General features: G+C 41.0%; 1 protein-coding gene across 2 annotated transcripts in view; it reads left to right on the top strand.

The window, feature by feature from the left end:
* Positions 1 to 24,746, top strand: part of CENPC (centromere protein C) — a 51,987-nt gene that overhangs the window by 14,846 nt on the left and 12,395 nt on the right. Inside the window, exons 4-10 of one of the 2 annotated variants that reach the window (XM_032237356.1) lie at positions 3,025 to 3,106; positions 6,116 to 6,221; positions 6,813 to 6,896; positions 7,554 to 8,591; positions 14,528 to 14,607; positions 17,454 to 17,561; positions 23,295 to 23,387. In XM_032237356.1, the coding sequence (XP_032093247.1) occupies positions 3,091 to 3,106; positions 6,116 to 6,221; positions 6,813 to 6,896; positions 7,554 to 8,591; positions 14,528 to 14,607; positions 17,454 to 17,561; positions 23,295 to 23,387 (1,525 nt within the window). In that variant the 5' untranslated portion in view covers positions 3,025 to 3,090. The remainder of the gene's footprint in view (positions 1 to 3,024; positions 3,107 to 6,115; positions 6,222 to 6,812; positions 6,897 to 7,553; positions 8,592 to 14,527; positions 14,608 to 17,453; positions 17,562 to 23,294; positions 23,388 to 24,746) is intronic. The other variant, XM_032237357.1, reaches the window with a different exon arrangement.

Raw genomic sequence — 24,746 nt, 5'->3', positions numbered from 1 at the left:
GTGAATTGTTTGTTTGTTTTGCCAGAAATTTTTATTTTTATTAAACAAACAACACACACAAAAAATCATCATCTTATATTACATCTTGTAGAAAGTGTGTCAATTGGTTACAATTAGCTTTCGTGCATCTCTTCCACAGTCATTATTTATATTCATATCAGATTCTTAATGATTCTTACTATCAACATAGCATAGTTTTCATTTGACTGAAGTTGTTTTAGTGTCCTTTTGCCTAAAATAATCCATAGTTAAAAACACAACCACCTGATGGCATTTCATTAGTTATTACGAAAATCATCCAAGAACCTTAAGCCTTTATAACATATTCTAAATAAAGATTAGTTGACAAAGTTTCTAAGCCTTTTTTCCCCCAAGTCACTGTTTACAATTTATGTCCAGGTTTCTTTTGTTATGGTAGTACATATATATATATGTATATGTATGTATGTATGTACGAACGTGTGTGTGTGTGTGGTATTTGAGCTGATAAATAAATAAAGGGAGACTAGTATAGATCTATTTCAAGCTATTTACACTACATGCATGCATGCATGCATGCATACATACATACATACATACATACATACATAACTGTATCCCTTATTATCATTCCATTATTAGTTGTTATAGTTAATATTGGTTAACAGAAGATCCTTTACTGTTTATATCCATTTTCTTCTCATCAAACCAACACATATGTATACCTTATTACCATTATCAATTATTTATTTATTTATTTCTCTTCAATTTTTGGGGCTCCATCGCCATCATTTTTTTCTAGTATAAACTCCATCTTCTTCTCAATTCTCCCAGTTATCTGCAATAAATTTTGAATTCCATCCCAAATCTTTTGCAAAATTAAAGTTTCCTCTTCTGAAAATTGATCCATATATATATATATATATATATATATATATATATATATATATATATATATATATATATATATATATATATATATATATATATATATGAAAGAGGTTCCGTTTTCCCCCACTCTCCCAGTGCCGATAAGGCTCTCAAAGTTCGTGCACTTGGCTCTTATCACTTTTAATTACGGAACTTTGAAGTACAGAGAGGAGAAAGGAGAAACAGGAATGAATGCGTAGTTTCAGAAACTCTAGCCTCCGAGTGGCAGTATTGCTTCCTTTCACTCTCTGATGTTGTCTCAGGTTTAAGGGAAACAAAGTTATTGAATGGAGTTTAATAGCAAAAATACAAACTTTTGTTAGAGTAGAGAAGGATATTTTAATCCTTAAGTTAAAAAGTAAAGCAAGAAAAAGTCGAAGAAGAAAAAAACCGGTCTGTTCACTTTAAGAAGAGGAGAGGGGAAAAAAAGTTGCAAGCATAATCCACAAAGTGTAATTACAAAAGAAAAAAAAAGCATACTATCCAAAACAATCCAATGCAGGTCAATTTTGCCGCTTACTTCTTCTGCTTAAGGATTTAATTTAGCATAAAAAAAGTTTTTTGGGGCAGTCTTTTTCAAAACAGAAAGGATTCTTCACCAGATGGACACACTTTCTCTTTCCATTTCCTTTCATTCCGGAGCCATCCCAACTTCATCAGCCTAGGCTGCCTTTTGTCGCCAGCTTGAAAATCTCCTCTTGGATCAATCAGGGACTTTGCTGGGTCCCTGAGGTCAGCAAGACATAGTGTTCCTGTTCACTGTCTCTTCGGGACGGTTTAGGTCCGATTGGACCACCTAGCGGCGAAAGTATTGGTGGTGGTCTCCGAGCATCGAGACTGCACGTCCGTACCGTCGTGACGTTGGCTCCTTCTCAGTCATTAAGCAAATTGTTGTGAGTCGAGGACTATCTGTAAAAACGTGGAAAAACATTACCATGTTCTAATGGGTTAGTTGCTAATTTAATTAGAGGATGTGAAATCACAATGCAATAGATCTTGTCTTAAGGAACTCTTAAATATTGGTCAGGTATAGTTAATTAAGCCCTATATGCTTCATAAGTACTTTTGCAGAAGCTTTAAGTAACAGGCTAGTATTACTTTTATGATGTCTAATTCTTAGAGTTCCACCTTCTTGAGATTCCTTTGTTGTACGAAATGTTGGCTGTTTTCAAGTCTTTCTCCGGTTCTACCACAAAACCGCGGACGACAAAATCGCAGTCGACGAAAGCGCGTATGTGACGTCATCACAGCGCGACGAAAAAGATAGAAAAAGATCAAAAAATGTAAAAATAAAGCTAAAACCTTCCCCTAACCCCCCCAAACCTAACCCTAAACCTAACCCTAACCCTTAACCTAACCCTAAACCTAACCCTAAACCTAACCCTTAACGTAACGAAAAACCTAACGCTAACCCTTAACCTAACGCTAAACGTAACGCTAATGCTCTAACCCTAACCCTAACCCTTAACCTAACCCTAACCCTTAACCTAACCCTTACCTTTATGTGAATCGGCTTGCTGTAATTTAATTTTTATTTCAATTTTTCGATCTTTTTCGTCGCGTTGTGATGACGTCACATACGCGATTTCGTCGACCGCGCTTTTGTGGAACGCGCTTTTGACGGGTCACGCTTTCTCCTAGATTCTCTGCAGCTCAGTTAGGGTTTTTTTATGAATCAGCAATTCTATTCTTGCTCATGGGATATCACCTGGGTTGAGCTATATGATATGGAATTTCCCAGTTATATCCCAACATTCTTAGGGATCCAATTGTTTTTATAGTCTTTCCACTATAGCTCAAAACCTGCTACAGAAATATTCCACTGTCCGAAGGCAGACATTTTCAATCCCATGATAATTTGGTTAGATCTATAGTGTTGAAAATATAAGAATTGCTCCATATAAGACAACCAATAGTTCCTCCATATAATCATAACACTAGGTAATTCTTATTTAGGGACTGCATTGTTTAGTAACCATTGATAGTTGTAACAATGATGAAAGTTATGAGTGTAAGAATAGTGTCTCAATCAAAGACTATTGGTATCTGTTCTAGATATGAAAAATTCAGTGTCTTTATTGTGTTAACAACATGTCTTTTTTTTCTGATTATCAGAAAAAACAGACCAAGTTGGAGATTGAAAAGGACAATACCTTTATTTCCTTACGATCACCACACAAAATGGAAAATATTTCAGGTGGGTGATATTTTTGAATTACTTGTTATTTGAATATGTTTAATATACAATTTTAAAATTAATGCTAATTGCATTTTTAAATAAAAGAGATATCAATATATATACAATATACAATAGCAGAGTTGGAAGGGACCTTGGAGGTCCTCTAGTCCAACCCTCTGCCTAGGCAGGAAACCCTATACCATTTCAGACAAATGGCTATCCAACATCTTCTTAAAGACTTCCAGTGTTGGGGCATTCACAACTTCTTAAATCATATATATGATTTAAAATGTGGAAATAATGATGGTTTTAATCCCTGTTTCATTCCTTTTATCATCAAATAGGCTGGATAATACTTTTAATTCATTAAACAAACAAAATTCTGTCTCTTGCTATTGTTTAACATGCATTATTGGCAAATAAGTTGTTTAATTGAATCTACTTTCAACACAAGTCAACTAAACATAATTCTGGCACTACAAAACTATATGTGAGAGGAGCATTCATTTTAATTAAGAGTAACTTGCCATTAGCCCTTTATCAATCATTTTCTTCACACTATAGGCAAACTATACTATTTCTCATTATGAGAAAATATTTGTCTATGTATGTACTGCACATTATTCTAGGAAAAATGCAGTTAGGTAGTTTGTTGTTCAGTGTGATTTATGTATCCTACTATCTTAGCATACTTTTTGAATCAGACCATCTTATTAAGCCATCATATGCTTTATTTGTTTAGATATAGCAGCAAGATATGTGAACATAACAAATGTGTTCTATTAAGCCCAGGTACAAGGTTAATTGTGTTGAATAAATCCAGCTACCACTCTAAACAAGGTGTAGAAGACCTTATCTCTACTGGGCAACTGATTAGAGTATCAGACAAGTTGAAGATGGGATGGGAAGATTATTTTAGACCAAATCTGAAAAGGCATTATAGCAAACATTTTAGAACATATTTAAATGTCCTCTTGACATAGGAAGAATACCATCAATTCATATTGTCATAGGAAAATTCCAATAGAAAACAAAGGCAACAACACAAGGAATAATTCTTACTTTAAGATCAGAGGTTTATTGTTTCTAATAATTTGGAACATTAGAAAGGAATAGATATAAAAGATATAATAGCAATAACACTGCATTAACATATTAATGGAGCAGGCCAATGAGAAATAGCAAATGCTAAAAGGACTGCTATAAATCAAAGAGCCCTGAATTGATCTTGAACCCTATCCATTATACTGTTCTAACCACATACATGATTCACAACTTCACTAACTGTCACTATCCATGGACACCTGTATACATTACTTTCAATTCCTCATTTCCAACAGTTCCATTCTTCCTGTTTTAAACAATTCCATACAAGTGCATATTTTGCAAAAAAATTTCTCAGAGCAACAGTTCAGCAGAATTACAAATATTTCTGGTAAATTTTGAAATCATCCTAGCTGAAAACTTTAGTTCATATCTCTCTCTTCTGGGGCCTTCTATCATCCATAGGACTTATTGAATCTAATAGATCAATAGGCTATATTTCTTGGTTCTCACAATATGGAGATTGATGGAAATCAAAAATATAAGTTATTAAGTGGAACAGTGGCTACCTCAGAGTTTGGGGAAGAACTTGGAAGCCTAGTGCAAGCTCAGGCTTGCCTTCCAAAGGCCTCCCTACCCCAATTTTTGGGTCATCCAGGAAGCTTTTCCCTTCGCCTACAAGATCCGACAGGCTTTTTCCCGCTTCCACTGGATCCCTGCAATCCTTAGGCTTAACTCCCACCCAGTGGTGGGTTCCAGATCCCATTCCAACTGGTACGGTTGGAACGGGCCCGGTGTTACCCACATGGACGTGTGTGTGACATGCGCATGCGCATATGGCGCATGCATGTGTTGTACCTGCCTGCGATGCCTCCGCAAGCCTCCATGACAATGCAGCTGCTCGGAGGAGTGTTGCGTAGGTGCCGCATGCGCTGTGCGTGGAAGCGTCAAAGGCTTAAAGCACAGGTAAGGAGTTTGGAAGGACGGGTGGGCCTTCCAGAGCACTGTACCGTAACAGTACCCCGTGTTCCGGGCAGGCTCCGATAAACCCATACCGGGGCCTACCACCTGCAACCCACCATTGCTCCCATCCCACCAGACATTACAGTCTCCTCCATACCTTTTGAAGATCTCTGAACCTCATGTTGGCGAAGGAGAGCAGGATATGCATCCCTGGGCTGCATGACTGTAATGGAAGCCTGGGATTCATCCCTGGACTATGTGCTGGAAGCAGCTGCCATTTTTCTATGCCTGCCTCTGGGTCAAAATGGTGGCTGCTTCTGGGTCACTGATACATGGGAGTGGGACAAACTGTTCTGTTTTGCTACATTAACACTTTGCAGACTGTGTTAAAGAATTGTGGATGCCAGGACATAATGGCTGCCTCCAGGAGATCTCCAAAAGGGCAGAGCATGTATCCCTGGGCTGAACGATAAGTAGACAAGTACCATATAGCTAGGCTATCAAAGAAAATCATTAAGAGGGATATGGTAGCTGTCTTCCAGTACTTAAGCATCTATCACCAAAAAGAGTGGATTGACTTATTCTCTAGAGCACATGAGAGCAGGACAAGAAATAACATGGGGAAATTAGGACAAGATGCAATAGTGGAAGCTTGTTAAAATGAGGTCCAACCTAGAAGTAAGGAGAAATTTTCTGTTAGTGAGGGCAATACCTTGCCTTCAGAAATTGTGGGTGCTCTATCACTGGAAGTTTTCAAGAATAAACTGGATGATCATTTCGGTGGGATGGTATAAGGCTCCTGCTTTGAACAATGGGTTGGACTAGAAGACCTCCAGGTGTTAAGTATTGCAAGAAAGTCATACATAAGTTAAATCATAAGAAAATAAATCTATCCTAAGAAAAATGTTCCAATAAATTTGTCAGTTGTAATTTAAGGTAATAGCAGGAGACAATTGTTTTTCTTATCTCAAAAAGAATGATAATATTGCATGTATTTTCTCTGTCTTATCAATAAAATAGGCGGCAAGCTATCAGAAGAAATTAAGGAAAATGATTTTGAGGTGTTAGGATCACCAGCCCTTCTAGTAGAAAGTGGAGAAGAAGGAGAGAAATCATGTGCAAAACAGTAAATTACTTTATACAATTGTTAAATATTTAATGAAAGTATTTTATTCCTATCCAAGTTAGTGTAGATAAATGATCAATTGCTGAGAGAAAGGTTAATTGGTTTCCCCTATGTTTTAGTAATTAATGTGGGATGAGCTTAAGTCTTGCCCAGTGGTGAAATTCAATTTTTTTTACTACCGGTTCTGTGGGCGTGGCGTGGCGGGTGTGGTGTGGCTTGGTGGGTGTGGAAGGGGTAGGATACTGCAAAATCTCCATTCCCACCCTCTCCAGGGGAAGGATAATGGAAAATCTCCATTCCCACCCCACTCTGGGGCCAGTCAGAGGTGGCATTTGCCGATTATCCAGACTACTCAAAATTTCCACTACCGGTTCTCCAGAACCTGCTGGATTTCACCCCTGGTCTTGCCTTTATCGCACAGTGTCTTACAAAGTTATAGGAGGTGGGTGATAATTAGTACATACTATGTGCATAGTTTTTCTTTAAGAGTTGGAAATTTAAAACAACATTTAGAAAATCTTGAATGAATTGTTTAATTATCTTCCCATTCAGAGTGTGCTTTAATGAAGAGAGATTTTATTTATTCCAAAGGTTTAGCAAGTCTAAGGGCTTTTCTTCAGGAAAAGAAATGGAGGAGTTATGTATTGAAGAACCAGCCTCTAAACAAATAAAAAGGTCAGGACCTATGCTATCATTATAAGCCATGAAAGTGTTCTGACAGTACAATGAAATAAGAATGCCATTATTTAAAGAGTAGCTTTGTATAGAAAATTTTGGCATTTGTAATTGAAAGCAAGTTAAGTCATATTTTTGCTGTGACATTTAAAGTGGCTGATGTGAGAAAACTGCAGAATTGTGTAAAATCAGTTGACTTGTTTGTTGCAGTTTTAAACCAATTATTTTGTTCTCTGGAAAGTACAGAGAATGTGCAGTGTGCAGTTCCTTTCTAGGTGAAAGTCTTGGTTATGATTTTACTTCTTAATAAGAGGCTTGGGATTGTTGGCACTTTGAAGAAGCCAGACAAAGTTTTCTGTGTAGATCTGTAAGAGATATTCAGGATTATTTTTCTAAGATTAGTCTTTAAAAAGTCTAGATCTGCCAGATACATACACACATATATTAGAATTTTGCTTTGAAGACTTTGCCTTTGTTGGGTTAAAGTCAACATGTTTAAAGTTTGTGTGACATAATAAAACAGAGAAATGATTACTAGCACTAGTTTTTATCAGAAAATAGTTTTGTAAAATATCTGAAGTTTATTTTGAAAATGAAGTTCTTCGAACTGACTCTTAGTGATATTTAAGAATCCACTTACCTGTCTTTCCTCCCTAGAAGTTCAGCTACTTTAAAGCCAGAAGAGGAATGTGAATTTTTAATAGAGGAATATTTGTCTTCTGCACCTTGGTTTTCAATTTCTGGAAAGAAACAAAAACTACCGAAAAGGACAACATCTGCTTCCTTTGAAGGAAGCCAGGAAGCTAAGCAGCATAATAAAAGAAAAAAAAATAAAAGGGAGTTGAAGAAAACAGTTATGCCAATTCCATTACAGGAAATAAATACAACATTATGTAATGTTGGTGAAAGATGTTTTGATGGATTTCAAAATGCTTCAAGAATTAAACAAGTAATAGCTGTGGAGAATAATAAATCACAATTGGTTATGCCTTTTGTTACCTCCCAAGAAACAAGGAAACAAATTCATTCTAAAAATAACTATAAAAATTCAGGAGAAATACATAACACAAGTTACCCAAAAAGTAAAAAGCAAGCAAAAGGCCGTATACCTTTACTAGAAGCAGATGAAAAGTTATCAGTCCAGATACAACCTCTAGAAATTACAAAACAAAGCTTATCACGGAATAAGCTGACCACACTGAGAAAAGTGCAATATGAAAAACAAGAGGAGTGCACAGTCTTGACTCTATCATTAAAGGACTGCACACAATCTAAGAATACAGATATTTATTCTGACAATTCAGATTCTATATCAAGCTTTATTCCTGTAGCTCAGGAGTCATGCCATAATACACCGGTTAAAAAGCAGTTACCATCCAAAAAACAATCAGGGACTCAAAAGAAAAAGAAAAGAGCCCCTGCTGGACCTATGGGGAAGGGGAACAGGCAATTGGTTTCAAAGCACAGCCTTGAAGATGTTCATGGAGAGGAACATTTAGATAAAAAGAAGAATCTTCATCCTTTTAAGCTAAACATTCAGTTGAAGAGAGCAACACCTCAAAAAATAAGAGAGACTTCTTTACCAAAGCCTCAGAATAATGTATTATATCAAGAAGATCCTTGTGAGCAGCATGTGGCAAAAAAACATTCAAATATTTCAGTAACACCACAAAACAATGAAAGATCTTTATCACAGTAAGTTATGATTGTACAAGTATGTTTTAATACTACTTTTTTTTAATGCAATGCAATTTTGCACATGGGGACTATTAATCAGCTTTGAGCAAAGACATGAATACTCAAATAAAGACATGAATACTCAACCCAACTGTCTAGACCTCTTCTGAGGTACAGACTTCTTAGACTGCTATGGGGCTTTGTTAAATCCCTGAGTATATATACCAATTACAGCCATTTGCCCTCTTATTTAAAATACTTATATGCTTGTATTCATCCCTAGGAATCCTTAGGTATTTTGCAACAGTTGTAGAAAGTGCTAAAATAAGCTAAATTAAATAAGAGATGATTGGAGAATGGTAACAAAAAAGGAATATATAAAATTTACCTGAAAAACAATAAGTTTTGGAAAAATAATAAGAGTTGGAAAGAACCTCAGAAGTCTTTTAATCCAACCTTCTGGTCAAACAGGAAACCCAATACTATTTCAGACAAATACTTGTTCAATCTCTTAAAAACCTCCAATGTTGGAGCACCCACAATTTTTGGAGGCAAGTTGTTCCACTGATTGATTTCTCCTTACCGTATTTTTCGGAGTATAAGACACACCCTTTACCCCCAAAAAGAGTGTGAAAATCTGGGTGCGTCTTTTTTTTAATAAAAAGTTTTATTTTTCCATTTGCATAACATATAATCACATGTATACTATTACATAGCCAACATCATATTGTATTATTAAATGTTTACATCAATTCACCTTATCATCAACTCCCCAAAACAATTATTTTCTACTTTCCATACACCATATTTGTACCTTATACATCACTTTCTTCTCCCTCCCCCCCCACTCTACCTCCTTTCTTCCCTCTGTCATTCTTCTCCACTTCCCCTTCATCTCTCGTTCTCCTCTCTCCTCTTTCCATTCCTCCTTTCTCTCCTCTTTCCCCTCCTCTTTCCATTCCTCCCCCCTCCTCCTCTTTCCCCCCTAATGAGTGAGCTCCATTTTATGTTGATGGTGTTTATAATTCCATTTCAATATACATATTTAATTTTGACATATATCTTCCTCCTTTTTATTAGAAAAGAGAACAAAAAAGTATACATATATAGTCATTGTGCTTTAACCCCACCCACTCTTACCCAGCCTATTTTTGGCCGAGATGTATACCTGGTTACAATTCCCAGCTATTCTCATCATTATATTTATATAATTATACATCCTTATATGCCCCCAATTTGTAATTCTGTCTTTAAATCTCAATAGCTTCTCATTGTAAATATATTTCATGTTCCCTCTCCATTTTTCCTTATCTTGGATTAGATTACCCTTAATTGTCTATAAATGGCAATCTTTATTGTTCAATGTTCATTACAGTTCCCTTAATCTACAATATAGAATAACAAATGGTACACATCTCACTTTGTTCATCATCTTAACATTCTATACATGTCCATGTTTATGTATTTTAACCCATGCTTAATTGTCCTTCTATTGTCATATTCAATCAATTAGCAATTCAGTTTAATTATCATGTAAAAAAGTGAATAACAAACCTCTGCTATACAATCTCCCCATATCAGTTTCATATTTGTCCATATTCCATATTTTTAACCTTTATGTAATTACCTTTCCATTATCATATTCAATCAGTTAGAAACTCCATTTTATTGTCATATTTAGGAATAAATCCTTTATCTTAGCTTTATATTTTCCCATATAACAATTTCTAGTCGTCTGATTTTTTCCCAGTAAATCTTTTGTCCCACTTCTCTGTTCCTGCCTTTTCCCTTTTCTTGGTTTTGGCACCCTCTTCAATTTTCTCCACTCCACCGTCAAAAGGATCTTTTATATTTCTCTTTGTTGGGGCATAACTTCCTACTTCAGTTTTCCCTATGCCACTGTCAACCTCCGAAACCTCTTTTGTCTGCTTTTTTATCTCCTTTTTAGTCTGTTTTGTTGGGACACATTCCCCGTTTACCATTTTCCCTATACTACTGCCAAGCCCAATCGAGTTTTATGTCTGCTTTTTATTTCCCACCATTTCTATCCCTTCATTATCTTTTCCCTTTCTTCTTTCCCTTCTTCTTTAAATACCTGTTTCTCTGGATTCAGAATTCTATTTCGGCTTGATTTTAATGATTTATGCATATTTTTTATAATTTCACATAGTTCTTCAAATTCCCAGCTTTCCATGATGTCCAGTTCCAAAGTTACAGTTAGTTATACAATTCTTTCAGAATTCTGGTCCACCTTAAATTTATCTACTTCAGCTGCTATGGGGAAGAGCGACGGGAGCAATCTTGGTCTTTTATTGTTATGTCTAGTTCCAAAATTACAGTTAGTTATACAGATCTTATTTTGAGGTTCTGGTCCACCTTAAATTTATCTAATCCAATTAATATAAAAATGGAAGAGAAGCTGGAATCATCTTGATCTTTTGCAGGAAAAAAAAGAAGAAAACTTTGTAGTTTCCCAGTTCTTGATTTTGTTATTATTTTTCCCTTGCTACCTTATACCTCTGGTTGGTTATATATATTAATTGGAACAAAGTTGCAAACAGCCAGATTTGGGTATGTTTCTCTTTGTTTCTTGCTTTTCCAAATTCTGATTTATGGCAGTTGGTTAATTAAAACTTCCTGTACAATCAAGATTAGGTTATCAGTGAGAACATAGTGCTTTTTTCTTGATTTTTCTCTCTTGTTGCAGTTCATCTCTCATTAATTGGTGTTGCTTAAGATATATTAGTTGGAAGAGGTTCAGATGAAGTAAATCCCTCGGAACATTTAATTTATTTCAAATCCAAAACCAAATTTAGAGTTTGTATTTGAGTGGGTTTGTCACTTATCTGCTTTTTCCCTTTCTGTCCGAATTGTTTCAAACAAATAACCTTTTTGGGGGGCTAGTGTTTGAACCCTCCATTTTCCCTTTCTTTCCTTTTGCCAAAATCCAGATCTGTCTATTAATATTATTTGTACTCTCAAGATTTCTTGGCTTTTCCAAGTTTTGATTTATGACTGTGGGTTAAATTAATCTTCTTACCTGTCTTTCATCTCATTTCCTGCACAGTTGCTTTGGCTGGAAGCCAGCTTCTAGTGCAGCCATGTTGCCATGCTGCCACCCCTACTCCAATTCAGAGAGCAAATCTCTGACCTGTGAGGAACCTTTTGCCTCCCTCTGGGTCTGATGAGATGCTCCTTCTTCGCTCCCCCACCCCACAAAGGGGTTCTGATCCAAAAAGGATCTTGGAATAGGTTTGTCAGACAAGGGTCCATATGAAGCTCACACACCCCTTGTCTGTTCAGCTGGAGAACTTCCGGTTGAATCCTGGGTGTGTCTTATACTCTGAATGTAGCCTTGCCCACCTAGTCTGTGTATCAGAATTTTGGATAGTTCAGACGGTGGTGATTCTCACTTCCACATGGAATCTGATTCCCAAAGAGACCCAGGGCCCCTCAGGAGCCGCCAAGTGCTTGTCACCCCTCTAATACCTGCTGAGGCTCCTCCCGCCGCAGACACACCTTCTCTTTTCTCCTGATCCAATGCCAATGGGCTCAGCCTGGCTCTGTCGTTTCCCCTAGCAGGAGTGACAAACATTTTTATACAGTTGCGCCTGAACTATAGGAGCTCCTTCAGTGGCCCTAGATCGATGCTCCTGTAGCATCCCTTATGTCTTCAGCTCTCATCCCTTCTGATGTCATGAAGGATTAAAAGAGGATAGAAAAGTGGAAACCTTCCTCCGAAAGGCCTATCTAGCCTCCGCATGGGCTATTAAGGCTACTACGGCCACATTCTTTTTCAATAGAGCCACTCTAATGTGGCTTCGTCAGGTGTTGGCCAGGATTTCCCCGAAGGACGCTAGGCTCCTCCAAGACATTAATAAGATGGTGGCAGCCATGGAATTCTCGGCTGATGCCACCTTAAATGCTGCCAAATTTGCCTCTAGGGGCTTTGTTGCCAATGTAACTTCTTGATGGCTGGCCTAGTTTTACCTCTGGCAGGCCTATATTAGGTCTAAATGGCGGTTGGCATCGGTTCTATTTCACGGCGGGAATCTGAGGATGCTCTTGATGCAGTTTTGCTTTGCCAACCATCATTTCCAGTACAGAGCCTTTCCCTTTGGTGTGTCATTGGCTCCCAGGACATTTACCAAGTTGTTGGCAGTGATTGCAGTGCGGCTCAGGGTGGCCCCCATCCGCATGCAATGTTACCAGAACAATATCCTTATTCAATTGTCATCCCACTGTCAGTTGCTATGGGATCTCTGCATCACAATCCAGTCACTTAAGGACCACAGCTTTTCCGTCAATGTGGAGAAAAGCCATCTTCTTCCCAGCCACTGGCTCCTGCACCTGGGAGCAGTGATAGACATCATCCTCTTCACTGTGTTCCTCTCCCAGGAGCCTCAACAGCATAGAGGCATTGGTTCTCACCCAGCCATGCCCTTGATATTGTCTGCTGGTGAAGATGATATCCTGTATAGAGATAGTGCCATGGGCTAGTTTTATTCTCGGCCACTCCAATGGTTTCTGCTTCCGCATCAGTGGACCCACATCAGCAAGTCCAATTCGACCATACAGGTACCTCGCAAAGTCATCCATTTACTTCATTGGTGGACTTCCTCGGCTATAAGAAGGGGACGTTGTTCAAGGAGCCAGGCCTAGTCACAGTCACCTCAGACGCCAGCCTGTTCGGCTGGAGTGCCCATCTCCAGACTCAATTTACCCAGGGCCATTGGTCACGTGATGAACTGGAGAATAGCATCAATTGACTAGAGCCCTGGGCTGCCCACCTGGCCCTCCATCGCTTCCAACAGCATGTTTCTGGCTGTTAGGTTCTGCTGTTGATGGATAATGTAGCCACCAAGGTGCATTTGAACTATCAGAGCGGCACCTACTCCTAGGCCTTGATGCATGAGGCAGAGTGGTTGGGGCTCTGGGCGGAGAACCACGTAATCTCCCTCTGCGCAGAACACATTTCTGGCACTGCTAATGTGCAAGCGGATTGGCTGAGCAGGGTCATGGTTGACCACACGGAGTGGCGCCTGCAGCCAGAGCTGTTTCAGACCATAACACGGAGATTCGGTGGATCTTTTTGCCACCCCAGCAAACTCAGTTGCTGAGATTTTTCTCGCAATTTTGGACAGCAAGGGCAGAGGGCACGGATGCCGGCCACAATAACTGGTTTATGCCTTTCCCCCTCTACCTCTCATCTCAAGGGTGATCAGAAAGTTAATAGTAGAATGAGTGGACGTCATCCTGGTTGCCCCCCACTGGCTTCTGGAAGCCAAAAAATGGTTGTATTTGATGTATGACGCATCAACATTGTCATATTCTTTTTTTGGGGGGAAGGTCCATCTTGTACTCCGAAAAATACTGTATTTTATTCAGAATGAATTAAACATATTTCTCTGAGATACTATTATGTGTACAGTAAATATGTGCTGATTTTCTATGGAAAGTATTTATTTCTGAATATTATTCTCCATGTCTGATTCATAGTAACACAAAACATATTCAAGAACCTAGGATGAAAAAATAGTGAATGTGCCACATAATCCAAGTAAACATTTCCTCTGATGAAACTGCTTCACACTGGCAGTGGAATTTGTAGAGTTGAAATCCCAGATCTTAAGAGTTGTTACATTTAAAAATATTGGTTTAGAATCATATGGAACATTTTGGAGTAATTTTTAGGGAAAGCCATGAAGCGATGTCAGAGAAATAGATTTCAGTATTGCACTGCCCTCTTAGGACATAAGCCTGCTGATACCATTTCTGTATTTTATTTTTGTACTGCCCTTTTAAAAGAAAAACAGCTTGGGAAGATAAACAATTATCACTCTATAAATAGAGTATTATACATGGAGATGTTATGTTCCCTGATTTATACCTACATCAGGTAGTATAATTTACTAATATAATGATTTAATCTGATGTAAACATTTTTTTTTTAGTGACCCACTACTACCACTTCATAGTAATGAAATGTTTAGAAGAGAATTGAATCAATTTAATACAGATGATTCTGATTCAGGTAACTTGTCAAAGTTAATATTTATGTTTTGTTTTGTTTTCTATGTAGGGTTGGATACTATTGTGGTTCATATAAATTGTTATGATTGTGTGGTTTTATTTGGAGGGTGTCTGTGCATTATGCTTACTATTATGTGTAGACCAAGCAAATTTCATTTCATGGATTCTCACATTATTGGTTCTGATCCTGAGCAAATTGTAAGCAAAATTGTGGGATGTTGCACTTTTTAAACACTTCAGATATGAATGCTGAACTTAGGACTTTGGGTATTAGTAAGCCTATGATTGATTTTCCATCTGTTCCCTTTTCTTAACACAGGCATAAATGTTTTATAAACTACCATTATGCTATGTTTTAAAACTATACTTGATATTATAAAATCTTATTTTGAAATAACTTGATTTATGCTTATCTATTTTACAAATAATTAATCTATTAAATATGTCAGTATATCATAAATAATAAATATTTTGTAATTTGTATGATTTAAACCATATTTTTGTGATTTGGGGTTTTTAATGCAGAAGAATTAGCGCGTCCTGATCCTAGCACTGGCACAGACTTATATACTGCTTCACAGTGCATTACAGCCTTCTAAGCAGTTTACGCCCAACAATCTGGCTCCTCATTTTACCCACCTCGCAAGGATGTAAGGATTAGTCAACCTTGAGCCTGGTGATTCCACCTGCCAAACTTCTGGCAGCCATGATCAGCAGAAGTAGCCTGCAGTACTGCACTCTAACCATTGTGCCACCATAGCGCTGTATTTTCTGTACATCAGAGGTGGGTTCCTCCTGGTATGCCAGAAGAGGTAGTGAAAATCTGGCATACCGGTTAGGACCGATAGTAATGGTGGCCTGGCCACACCCCTGAACCTGTTCTCCCATCAGAAGCTTCGTCAGAAACTTTTTTTTCAAAAGTATTTTCCTCTGCCGGTTCAGGCAAGAGAAAAGAGGTTTTAAAATGTAAAAGTGAGTGAGAGTGAGACAGAGAGAGAGAGAGAGAGAGGCGGGAGGGAGGAAGGGAAAATCAGAACTCGGCATGCCTGGCTGTGGAATTCTGGGAGTTGAAGTCCACAAGTTTGCTGCAAACTTTAAATTAAAACCTGCTTTAAATTGATAAGTTGCTTAGAAGGAGATTTGCAAAGTGACATTCAGCAGTTTGTTTCTGGGTCAGCTGAACAATAAACTGGATAAAAGGTAGAATTCTTAAATGGTTCTATGTTTTTGAAGTTTTGGGGTTTGTGCAATATGGGATTTGTATTTCTAATAGGGTTTGGATGATTCCCTGATTGTGAATGGAGCCAGACTTTCTAGAGGCTCATTATCTCATTATCTCTTATCTGGCAGGAATGTGGAATAAGCTTTCTGGGAGTAATATTTTATTTGGGGGCGGGGGATTGGTTGCTTCCCACTGAGATATAAATACAAGAAACATACATGTAAGGTAGATATTCTCCGGAGTAGCTTGTGGGAGGGTCCAGGAATGATTATCATCTTTTCCTAATGTGCCCAGAGACTGAGTTTTAATTGAAGCCATGCCTCTCTGCTCTCTCTGCTTGGCTGCAGTTTCAACTCATTCTCATCTATAGAGAGACCTATTTTCCTTGACTCCTGATTAATTTCCTACTGCTTCCAAAATTTCCTCTTACCCATTCCTGGACTTCCTGCCTCCTTCTTCCCTTGGGTTCCCATTGTGTGTGTGGAAGCTGTAACTTCCTACCAGGGAAGTGGAGCATATGGTGGGGCTGCGTGGGCAGTCGATTTGGGGTGCAGAGGCCACGTGGAGCCGAATGAACCACAATGGGCCTGCGGATGTTGTGGGTGGCCTCCATTAGGAGAGTGCCTAGAGTCAGACCGATCCAAGGCGCGATTTCCCGCTGTACCAGGGATGACCTTCTATTCCCTTGGCACTTTCTTTGGGTGGCAGAGCCGGCGACCGCCATTTTGGAGGAGCCATTTCATTTCATTTCCCTTTATTTGTATGCCGCCCTTTTCCCTGGGGGGACTCAGGTGGCTCACAGTTCAAAAGGGGGGGGGGGAGGACAAACAATTTTCCGACATGAAGACAGTACAACATATTAAAAGAAAACACAACAGTCACACAATTCGGGTGGGGTTAGAATCTTAACCCCAGGCCAGCCGGGATAGCCAGATCTTTAAAGCAGCGCGGAAGGACTGGAGTGGTGGTTCCACATGGTGCAATCTGGAAAATCGGCGTGAGTTAGGCCTCCTGGGAGTGCCCAATTCCAGTGGCATAGTTGTTGCAAGACTGATCTCTTGCTGTATTGGGGACTGTCGACAACGTTTTTGAGCAGTTTTGGGCTGCTGAGTTGGCGGCTGCCATTTTGAAAAGCACCATGTGCAGCAATCTATGGGAGCCGGTCTGATCGTCGGCTGCCACTTGTGCTCCATAGACCACTGTGCAAGGAGACCTGAAGTGGAGCCCGCGTGGCTCAGAATTCCGGAGGCATGAATACCTCATGGCAGGAGGGTGCCAAGATGGTGGATGCCATTCCGGCTGGAGAGATAATGCCAACTTCTCCCCCCCCCCTAGTAAAAAAAAAAACCTTAGGGCAAAAGCTTCATGCGGTCTTAAAAAGAATAGAAAAGGGCACTGCTGTGTGTTGTTTAATGGACTGCTAAATTGGCAAAATGGACAGCTAAATTGGCCATGCCCACCCAGTCACATGACCGACAAGCGACTCCCACCTAGTCACATGATTGCCAAGCCATGCCCACAAAATAAGCCATGCCCACAGAACTCATAGTAAAAAAATTTGAAACTCACCACTGGTATATATGTATACACACACACATTCATATTTTTGTATATTTCCTTTCTAGTAGTATTGCCTACAAGCATACCCATCGTTCGGCGGTCCAAAAGAACACGTATCAAACCATTGGAATATTGGCGAGGAGAACGTATTAATTATCAGATGTGCACATCAGGTATATAATTCAAGGCTTTGAATAAAGAAGTTATTGTTTGTGATAAAACATTTTTTAAAAAATGCAAATTAAAATAATTTAAAAGCTATACTTACATACACACACAAAATTCTTCTGAAACTCATATATTTCTAAATCCCTGGTCCCCTGGTTTCTACGCCTTAACCGCTACACCAAACTGGTAAAAATATGGATTAGAAGGACTTGGATTATGTTTTGTATTTTTAATACAAAAATTTAGAATCCAGAATTGTCTGAATAACCAAGAAATGCCATGATACCTGTTGCTTAAAGCACAAAGATTTCTAGTCCAGATTCTATCCCAATTAAGAAATGGAATCATTCTCCAGCTGATGGCGCAGGAGTGGGTTGTTCAATCCTTATTTGCCCAAGAGACTGAGTCAGAATCGAAGCCATGCTTCCAGCTTCCCCTACTGACTTCCAATTCAATCTTGCCCGATAAGATGTAAAATTTATTGCTGTGAGTGAAAATTGGTTTTTTGTTAGAGTTAGTTTGCTTTAAGGTATTTTTTTCCCTTTTAATATTACTATCTGACCTGGTTACTGTTAGAGTGGTGAAGTGTTTGGGCTAGGTCCTGCTGAAGGTTTCCAGGGTCCTCGAGGCAAGCAGCTGGCTGTGCCAGCTATCGGAATTCTATTGCGGTTCTGTCCGGCTTGATTACCAATTGCTGGCTTGTGCGCGGGCCAGGGAGGTTTTCCTGCGTTGCTGCTGGTTCTTAGGGGCTGCAGTAGGTGGATGTAGAAGCTACTGGTGCGAGGGGCATGCTTGTGGAGCACCGGCGCTTCTGCGTGGCTGCAAACAGTCCAGAACAACAGGAGGGCCAACAGGAGGGCACGATCAGCGCTGGCTGGACTTGCTGAGGGCCGTGTGGCTGATCTGGTTGTTCTCAGCACTGTTTGCTTGCTGACACCATTTGTTTTCCTGGAAGCTACTCCCTCATGAGTATGGGGCCCTGGGGGCAGCTATTTTGGGAGAGCTCCTGGGTGGTGGCATCTTGGTAAGGTCCTCGTGGTGGTGGCCATTTTGTTAGTGACCATGAGGCAGTGTCCATTTTGTTTGGACCTCCACTGGATCACATGGTCAGTGGCCATTTTGTTTCCCCCTTTTCACTGCCACGAGGCTCATTGTGACTGCCGGCTCCGGTGAGAACAGTCGCAGATTGCCATGCTGGTTACCAAACTGGGCAGAGTGAGGCATTTGGACAGAGTATTGCTACATTGTCATGGCTGATTCCCCCGGTGAGAGTCCCTCTGGGGTAGCTTCTGCAGCTCCATCAAAGAGCTCCAAGAAGAGGAAGGGTTCCCCTCAGGATCCTCCTCCTCTGATGAAACAAGCTCCCTCCAGGCAAGGAAATACAGGGGATGGGGAGAAGTCCAGGCAGGGAGGCGGAGATAAGGCCCCTTTGTCTTCTGTGAGATCCCCCCCCCCTGCTCCTAAGGGCAGCTCCACTTTCTTCCTCCCCTTCTCCTCCAAGGATATCTAGATCGCCAGTTCCATCTCACCTCCACTTTCGGAGGTTGAGGACGAGGAAGAAGAGTGCCATCCGTTTCCATTCATTGCACATGTTCCTGAACCAGGTCACAGGCACCAACTGGCACCCAGGCCTGGGCCTAGTCATGCGATTGGTGAATTTGAGGACTTACCTGATAACATTCAATCTCTTATTCATCAAGCCACTGCACAGGGCATAGCCCTCCAGTGTCGCTCCTCTGACCAGGCAGAGGCAGAACTGATGGAGGCCAAGCGCAGACGTATCCAGGATCCGGTCGCTTGCCCAGACAGGGCACAGAAGGAAGTTTCTCCTTCTCTGAGGAGCGAGGTTTCGCTCCAGGAAGAGGAGGAGCAAAAGAAGACAGAGCTTTCGGATGATGAAAGTTTGGCACCGAATATTCCTGCCTTTGCTGGTTTGTTTCCTCCTAATTTCTTCCATTCCTTGCTATTTAAAGCCAGGAGCACTGCAGTTGTCGAGAAGGAGGCTGACAAACAGAAGGAGAAGGAGTCCATGGCTGAGGCTTCGACTTCCAAGGCAGCGCCAAAGAAAAAGTGTTTCTTTGTAGAATCCCTGACGTAGAAGGAGGAGATCCCTGCACCAAAACTGTTTCTGGATGTGATTCAGAAGCAGTGGGCCAAGCCATGTACTTTCTCCACCCCAGATGGGAATGACAGATGCTTCTATAATATGGAGCCTGATTTCTCCCAGGCATTACAGATTCCAGAGGTGGATGGTGGCGAGTGATGTGGTGGACAACCAAAAGGCAGAAGATAAGAGGACTGAACTAGAGTTGCGTAAGACCTTCCTGGCGGCAACGTGGGCGATTAAGGCCCCTTCTTCTGCATCCTCCTTCAATCGCACCACACTGATGTGGCTTGAACAAATGCAGGAGTATGTTCCGGCGCATGATGTGAGGCTGCTTCAGGACATCAGCAAGGTCATTGCTGCAACCCAGTTTCCGGCGGATGCGATCTTGAATGGGAGAGTATTACATCGGATCTCTAGGTCCTTAATACTGTAAAATTTGGCCTGCAACTGGAATTCCTTTCCGTCCCTCTGAATTCTTTTCATACGTTTACCTCCTCCAAGTGTATGCTTAAGAGGCAGCTCAGGCGCCAGGTGATCGACCATCTGGTGGAGATCCAGGCGGTAGAATTGGTTCCACAGGAGGACCGGGGGAAGGGGTTTTATTCTAACCTCTTTGTGGTTCCGAAGTCGTTTGGGGGATTCTTGACCTTAAAAGCTTGAACTGCTACCTAGTATACAAACGGTTTAAGATGGCCTCCCTTCATTCTATTCTGGAAGGTATCAGGGAAGGTGACTACTTAGCTTCCATTGATTTGACGGAGGCTTACCTTCATATATCAATTGTCCCTGAGCACAGGAAGTTCCTTAGGTTTTCCTATGCTGGTAACTATAACCAGTATAGGACTTCTCATTTTGGACTTGCTTTGGCTCCCAGGACTTTCACGAGGGTCCTGGCCGCCCCAGCAGCTCACCTCAGAACGGTTCCCATCAGACTTCATTGCTATTTAGACAATATCCTCCTTCAGGCAGAGTCGCCAGAGCGGTCCCTTCAAGATCTTGGCCTGACGGTGGAAACACTGCAGAGGTATGGGTTCTCCGTAAATTTCCAGAAGAGCCATATGCGACCTTCTACCATGATGTTGCATTTGTGAGTGGTCATAGATTCCTCTTCTGGCATGGTCTTCCTGTCCCAGGATCGCAGGGCTAGTCTAGTGAAGCTAGTCAACAAGGTGCAGAAGGAATGGCGTGTGCCCATCGTCACCTTGTCTCAGTTGCTAGGAAAGGTGATATCTTGTATAGATCTTGTTCCCTGGCGAGGCTCCATGCTCGAACTCTCCAGTGGTCCCTATTCCCGTACCAAAGGAGCAAGCACCCCCTCCCCCCAATGTGAGGCTCTCCCTAAGGTCGTGGGTTTCCCCAGCACTAGCTAAGGGGTGTGTGTTTAGGGAGCTGGAATGGCTCACTCTGACCACGGATGTGAGCCTTTATGGCTGGGAGACGTTGCTGGGGACATAGCTGGCCCAGGGTCGCTGGTCCCCTTTGGATTTTACACATAACATAAACTGGCTAGAGCTGCGGGCAGCTCATCTGGCCCTTTGACACTTTCAGGCCCTTGTAGATCAAAGACAAGTCCTACATCTGACAGACAATGTGGCTACGAAGGCGCATGTAAGCAGACAGGGACTCACTCCAGAGCCCTCTGGGTGGAATCTCAGCTTTGCCAGGGGATCCTGGTCCATCCGGAGCCTCAGTGGCTCCAGTTAACCGCCTGGTATTTGAAAGGGAAATCTTGAGGGAGGCAAGATTTTCTTTGTGGGTGATACGAACTATCATGGGACACCCAGCCACGACCAGGATTTGCAATGCCACATGGTCCACGTTTTGTGATTAAAAGGCACATGTGGACCCTAAACGTCCCTTGCTCCCTAATATCCTGGAATTCCTTCAAGATGGGTTGGAGAGGAGGTTGGCCCATAACACGCTTTGCAGACAAGTCTCGCCCTTGTCAACTGTCCTGGTCCTGGACCAGGATTTACAATGCCACATGGGCCATATTTTGTGATTAGTGCCATAAGGCACATGTGGACCCTAAACGTCCCTTGCTCCCTAATATCCTGGAATTCGTCCAGGATGGGTTGGAGAGGAGGTTGGCCCATAACACGCTTTGGAGACAAGTCTCGCCCCTGTCAACTGTCCTGGTCCTGGACGGTTGGGAGAGCCTGGGCCATCATCCGGTGGTGAAGAAGTTTCTAAGAGGGGCAGCTAACCTCTGCCCCCGGTAGTTCACAGATTCCTATCTTGGGATTTGTCCATGGTCCCCCTGGCCTTTGTGGATCCCCCCCTTTGAACCACTAAGGACTGTTGCCTTGCAGTTCCTTACCCTAAAGGTGGTCGCTGTCACATCTGCAAGGAGGATCTCTGAACTGGGTGTTCTCTCTGTCAGGGAGGACCTTTGTATTTTCCAGCCTAATGGTCGTGCTGAGGCTTGATCCCGCCTTTATCCCCAAGATAAATTCCTATTTTCACAAGGCTCAGGAGTTAATTCTCCTGGATTTTGGCCTAACCCCACTCATAGGAAGGAAAAATCGTGGCACAAGCTGGACGTGTGAAGAGCTCTCCGTATTTATATAAAGAGGACTGCCCCCTCCAGGAAGACAGGGGTGCTATTTACTTCTTTCCAGCCTTCTGCCATTGGGTCACGAGTGTCCCCATTGGGCGGTGGTTATGGGCTTGTATTGCCCAAGCCTATCAAGCGAGAGGAAAGCCAGTGCCACAGGGGATATGGCTCATTCAACTAGAAGTGCGGCCACAACGGCCATGTGGAGCACTCAGACTCTGAATGGGGAAACCTATGATGTGGGTTTCCCCTTCACCTTTTATTAAGCATTATAGATTGGATGCTTTTGCATCTGCCAAGGCATCATTTGGTCATCGGGTGCTTCAGGGAGTTCATGCTCCCTCAGGTACCATGGATCAATGAGTTCCTGCCCTAGGGACTGCCCCTTTGGTATGTCCCATTCCTGGACCCTCCTGCACCATCAGCTGGAGAAGGAATGTTGGTCCTACCCGAATGTTCTTTTCAGAACGTCCAGGTCCTGCCCTTGTTTGTTGTTTAGTCAGGTCCCTGCGGCTATTAATGCTGCGGGCAGGGCCTGCTCTTTTTTTGTTTCTCCAGTTGGAGCTGCGCCTCATCGGAATTGGAAGTCAGCAGGGGAAGCTGGAGGCGTGGCTTCAATTCTGACTCAGTCTCTTGGGCAAATAAGGATTGAACAACCCACTCCTGGACCGTTCTGCACCACGCTGAGAAGAATGTTCAGGTAGGACCAACGTTCCTTTCCTTTTTAAATTACATTATGCAGGAACGTTGTAATACCAAACATATGTGGTATGTATGTATATACTTTCAGTAACAGCCAAGTTACTGGTGACATGGATAGCCTATATTTCCCTTATGTTGCCTCCCCATAATGGAATTGTTTTATTTTTAGGAAATAATCTCACAAAATGTTAGTGTTTACATTTGAGAGTATCATTATGAAATTATAGATGGAAACAAAATAATAATTAAGTAATAGAATTGGTACCAATTTGCTATAGGTAATCCAGTTATTCCAGAATTCCATTCAATCTTGAGTAAAACAATTTATAATTGTTATTATATAGATCATAATTAATTTTTGTATTGTTTCAGGAGACTTTGTAATTAGTGGAATAATATCACCTGAACAAAGAGAATCTAGGAAATGCAAAGCGAAAATTGATATGAAATCTGTGTCAGAGACTGGTATGATCATCACAATGTTATCTTTCTAAATTATGAGTAGCCATTCCCAGCATTTCCAAAATTGTGTCTAATCTGGTAACCAGCTCACTTATAGAATAGTTGCAACATCTTATAGACATCTGATTAGCATCACATGCTCTCTGCTCTATAGCAGGCACCCTAAGCCCTACTGTCCTCATACCACATTTGCTTCTGTCACAGCCTCCTGCATCCTATAGTAGTCACTGCAAACTGCACCACTATGGTCCTTGCCCATCCTCCCCACCCTGCAGCAGCTTCTCTAAGCTCACTCGCATCACATATGCCCCCCCTCCATGAATTTGCCCTTGTGTGCCTTCTCCCATCTCGCAACAGCTATTCCAAGCCCTTTTGTGCTCATGCTGCACCTGCCCCTCATATGCCCTCCTACAACTGCAGCAGCCAGCCCAAGCCCTCCACACTTGCACTAAACCTGCCTCTCATTCACCCTCCTGAAGTAGCCTCTAAAGTCCCATTATGCTTGTGCCTGCTAGCCTGTTTGTGAGCTGCCCAGGACTTGCAACTTCCTGTCATCTTCCCTACTGACTTTAGTTGTTGAAAACTGGCACAAAATTGTAAGTAGGTCTTTGGTTAATAAAATAGGTACTTCTGATATTTCTGTTAAATGATATGGTCTCTGGATGTCATACTTTTTCAGACTTGTAAACAAACTTTCAAACAGAATGCTGGGCTGAATCCACCCATTTTATTTTGTAAAAAAAAAGTTTATAGGAATAAGATGAAGCTGGAGAATAATACTTCATTCCTCAGCCCATTATAAATTATTATTTTAAGTATAAAAAATCAAGTGAATATATAGTTTGGCAGGTATCAAGAAAGAATTAGTGTAGAGACAGAATAATTGATATGTTTCATTCAAAAAACACGATTTATAAATATATTTACCTTTTTGATTTTTGTTTAAATCTGAGCGAATTCTAGGCCTGTTAATAATCACAGGTCTGCAAAAAAAAATTTTGGGGAGAGCTGTTTTGGTTATTCCACATAATCTTTATTTTTTTTTGGTGCGCTGAATCTGAAAATGACCTCCATTTTGTCATAAGGCATCACGTTTCCTGACAATTTAGGTAACTATGTTAAATAAGGCAATACCTCAAAATAAATGGAAATAGACTTATAAAATTGAAGTTTTATTACAAAATTTTCATGAAAATCTTTTTTTGAACTGAAATGAGCTCACCTACACACACTAAACTCGATTCTTCTTCCTTGTGAGGTTCCTCTTGGTGCATTTACGCTTGTGAGTAGCATTTGGAATGTCTCTGTCATGGTATTGACAAACTCTTGATCAACTATAAGCCTTCTAATGTCTGGTCCGAT

This window comes from Thamnophis elegans, chromosome Z (assembly GCF_009769535.1).
Source record: "Thamnophis elegans isolate rThaEle1 chromosome Z, rThaEle1.pri, whole genome shotgun sequence".
Classification (NCBI taxonomy): domain Eukaryota; kingdom Metazoa; phylum Chordata; class Lepidosauria; order Squamata; family Colubridae; genus Thamnophis; species Thamnophis elegans.
The sequence above is the reverse complement of the archived record's forward strand: the minus strand, read 5'-3'. Positions and strand labels throughout refer to the sequence as shown.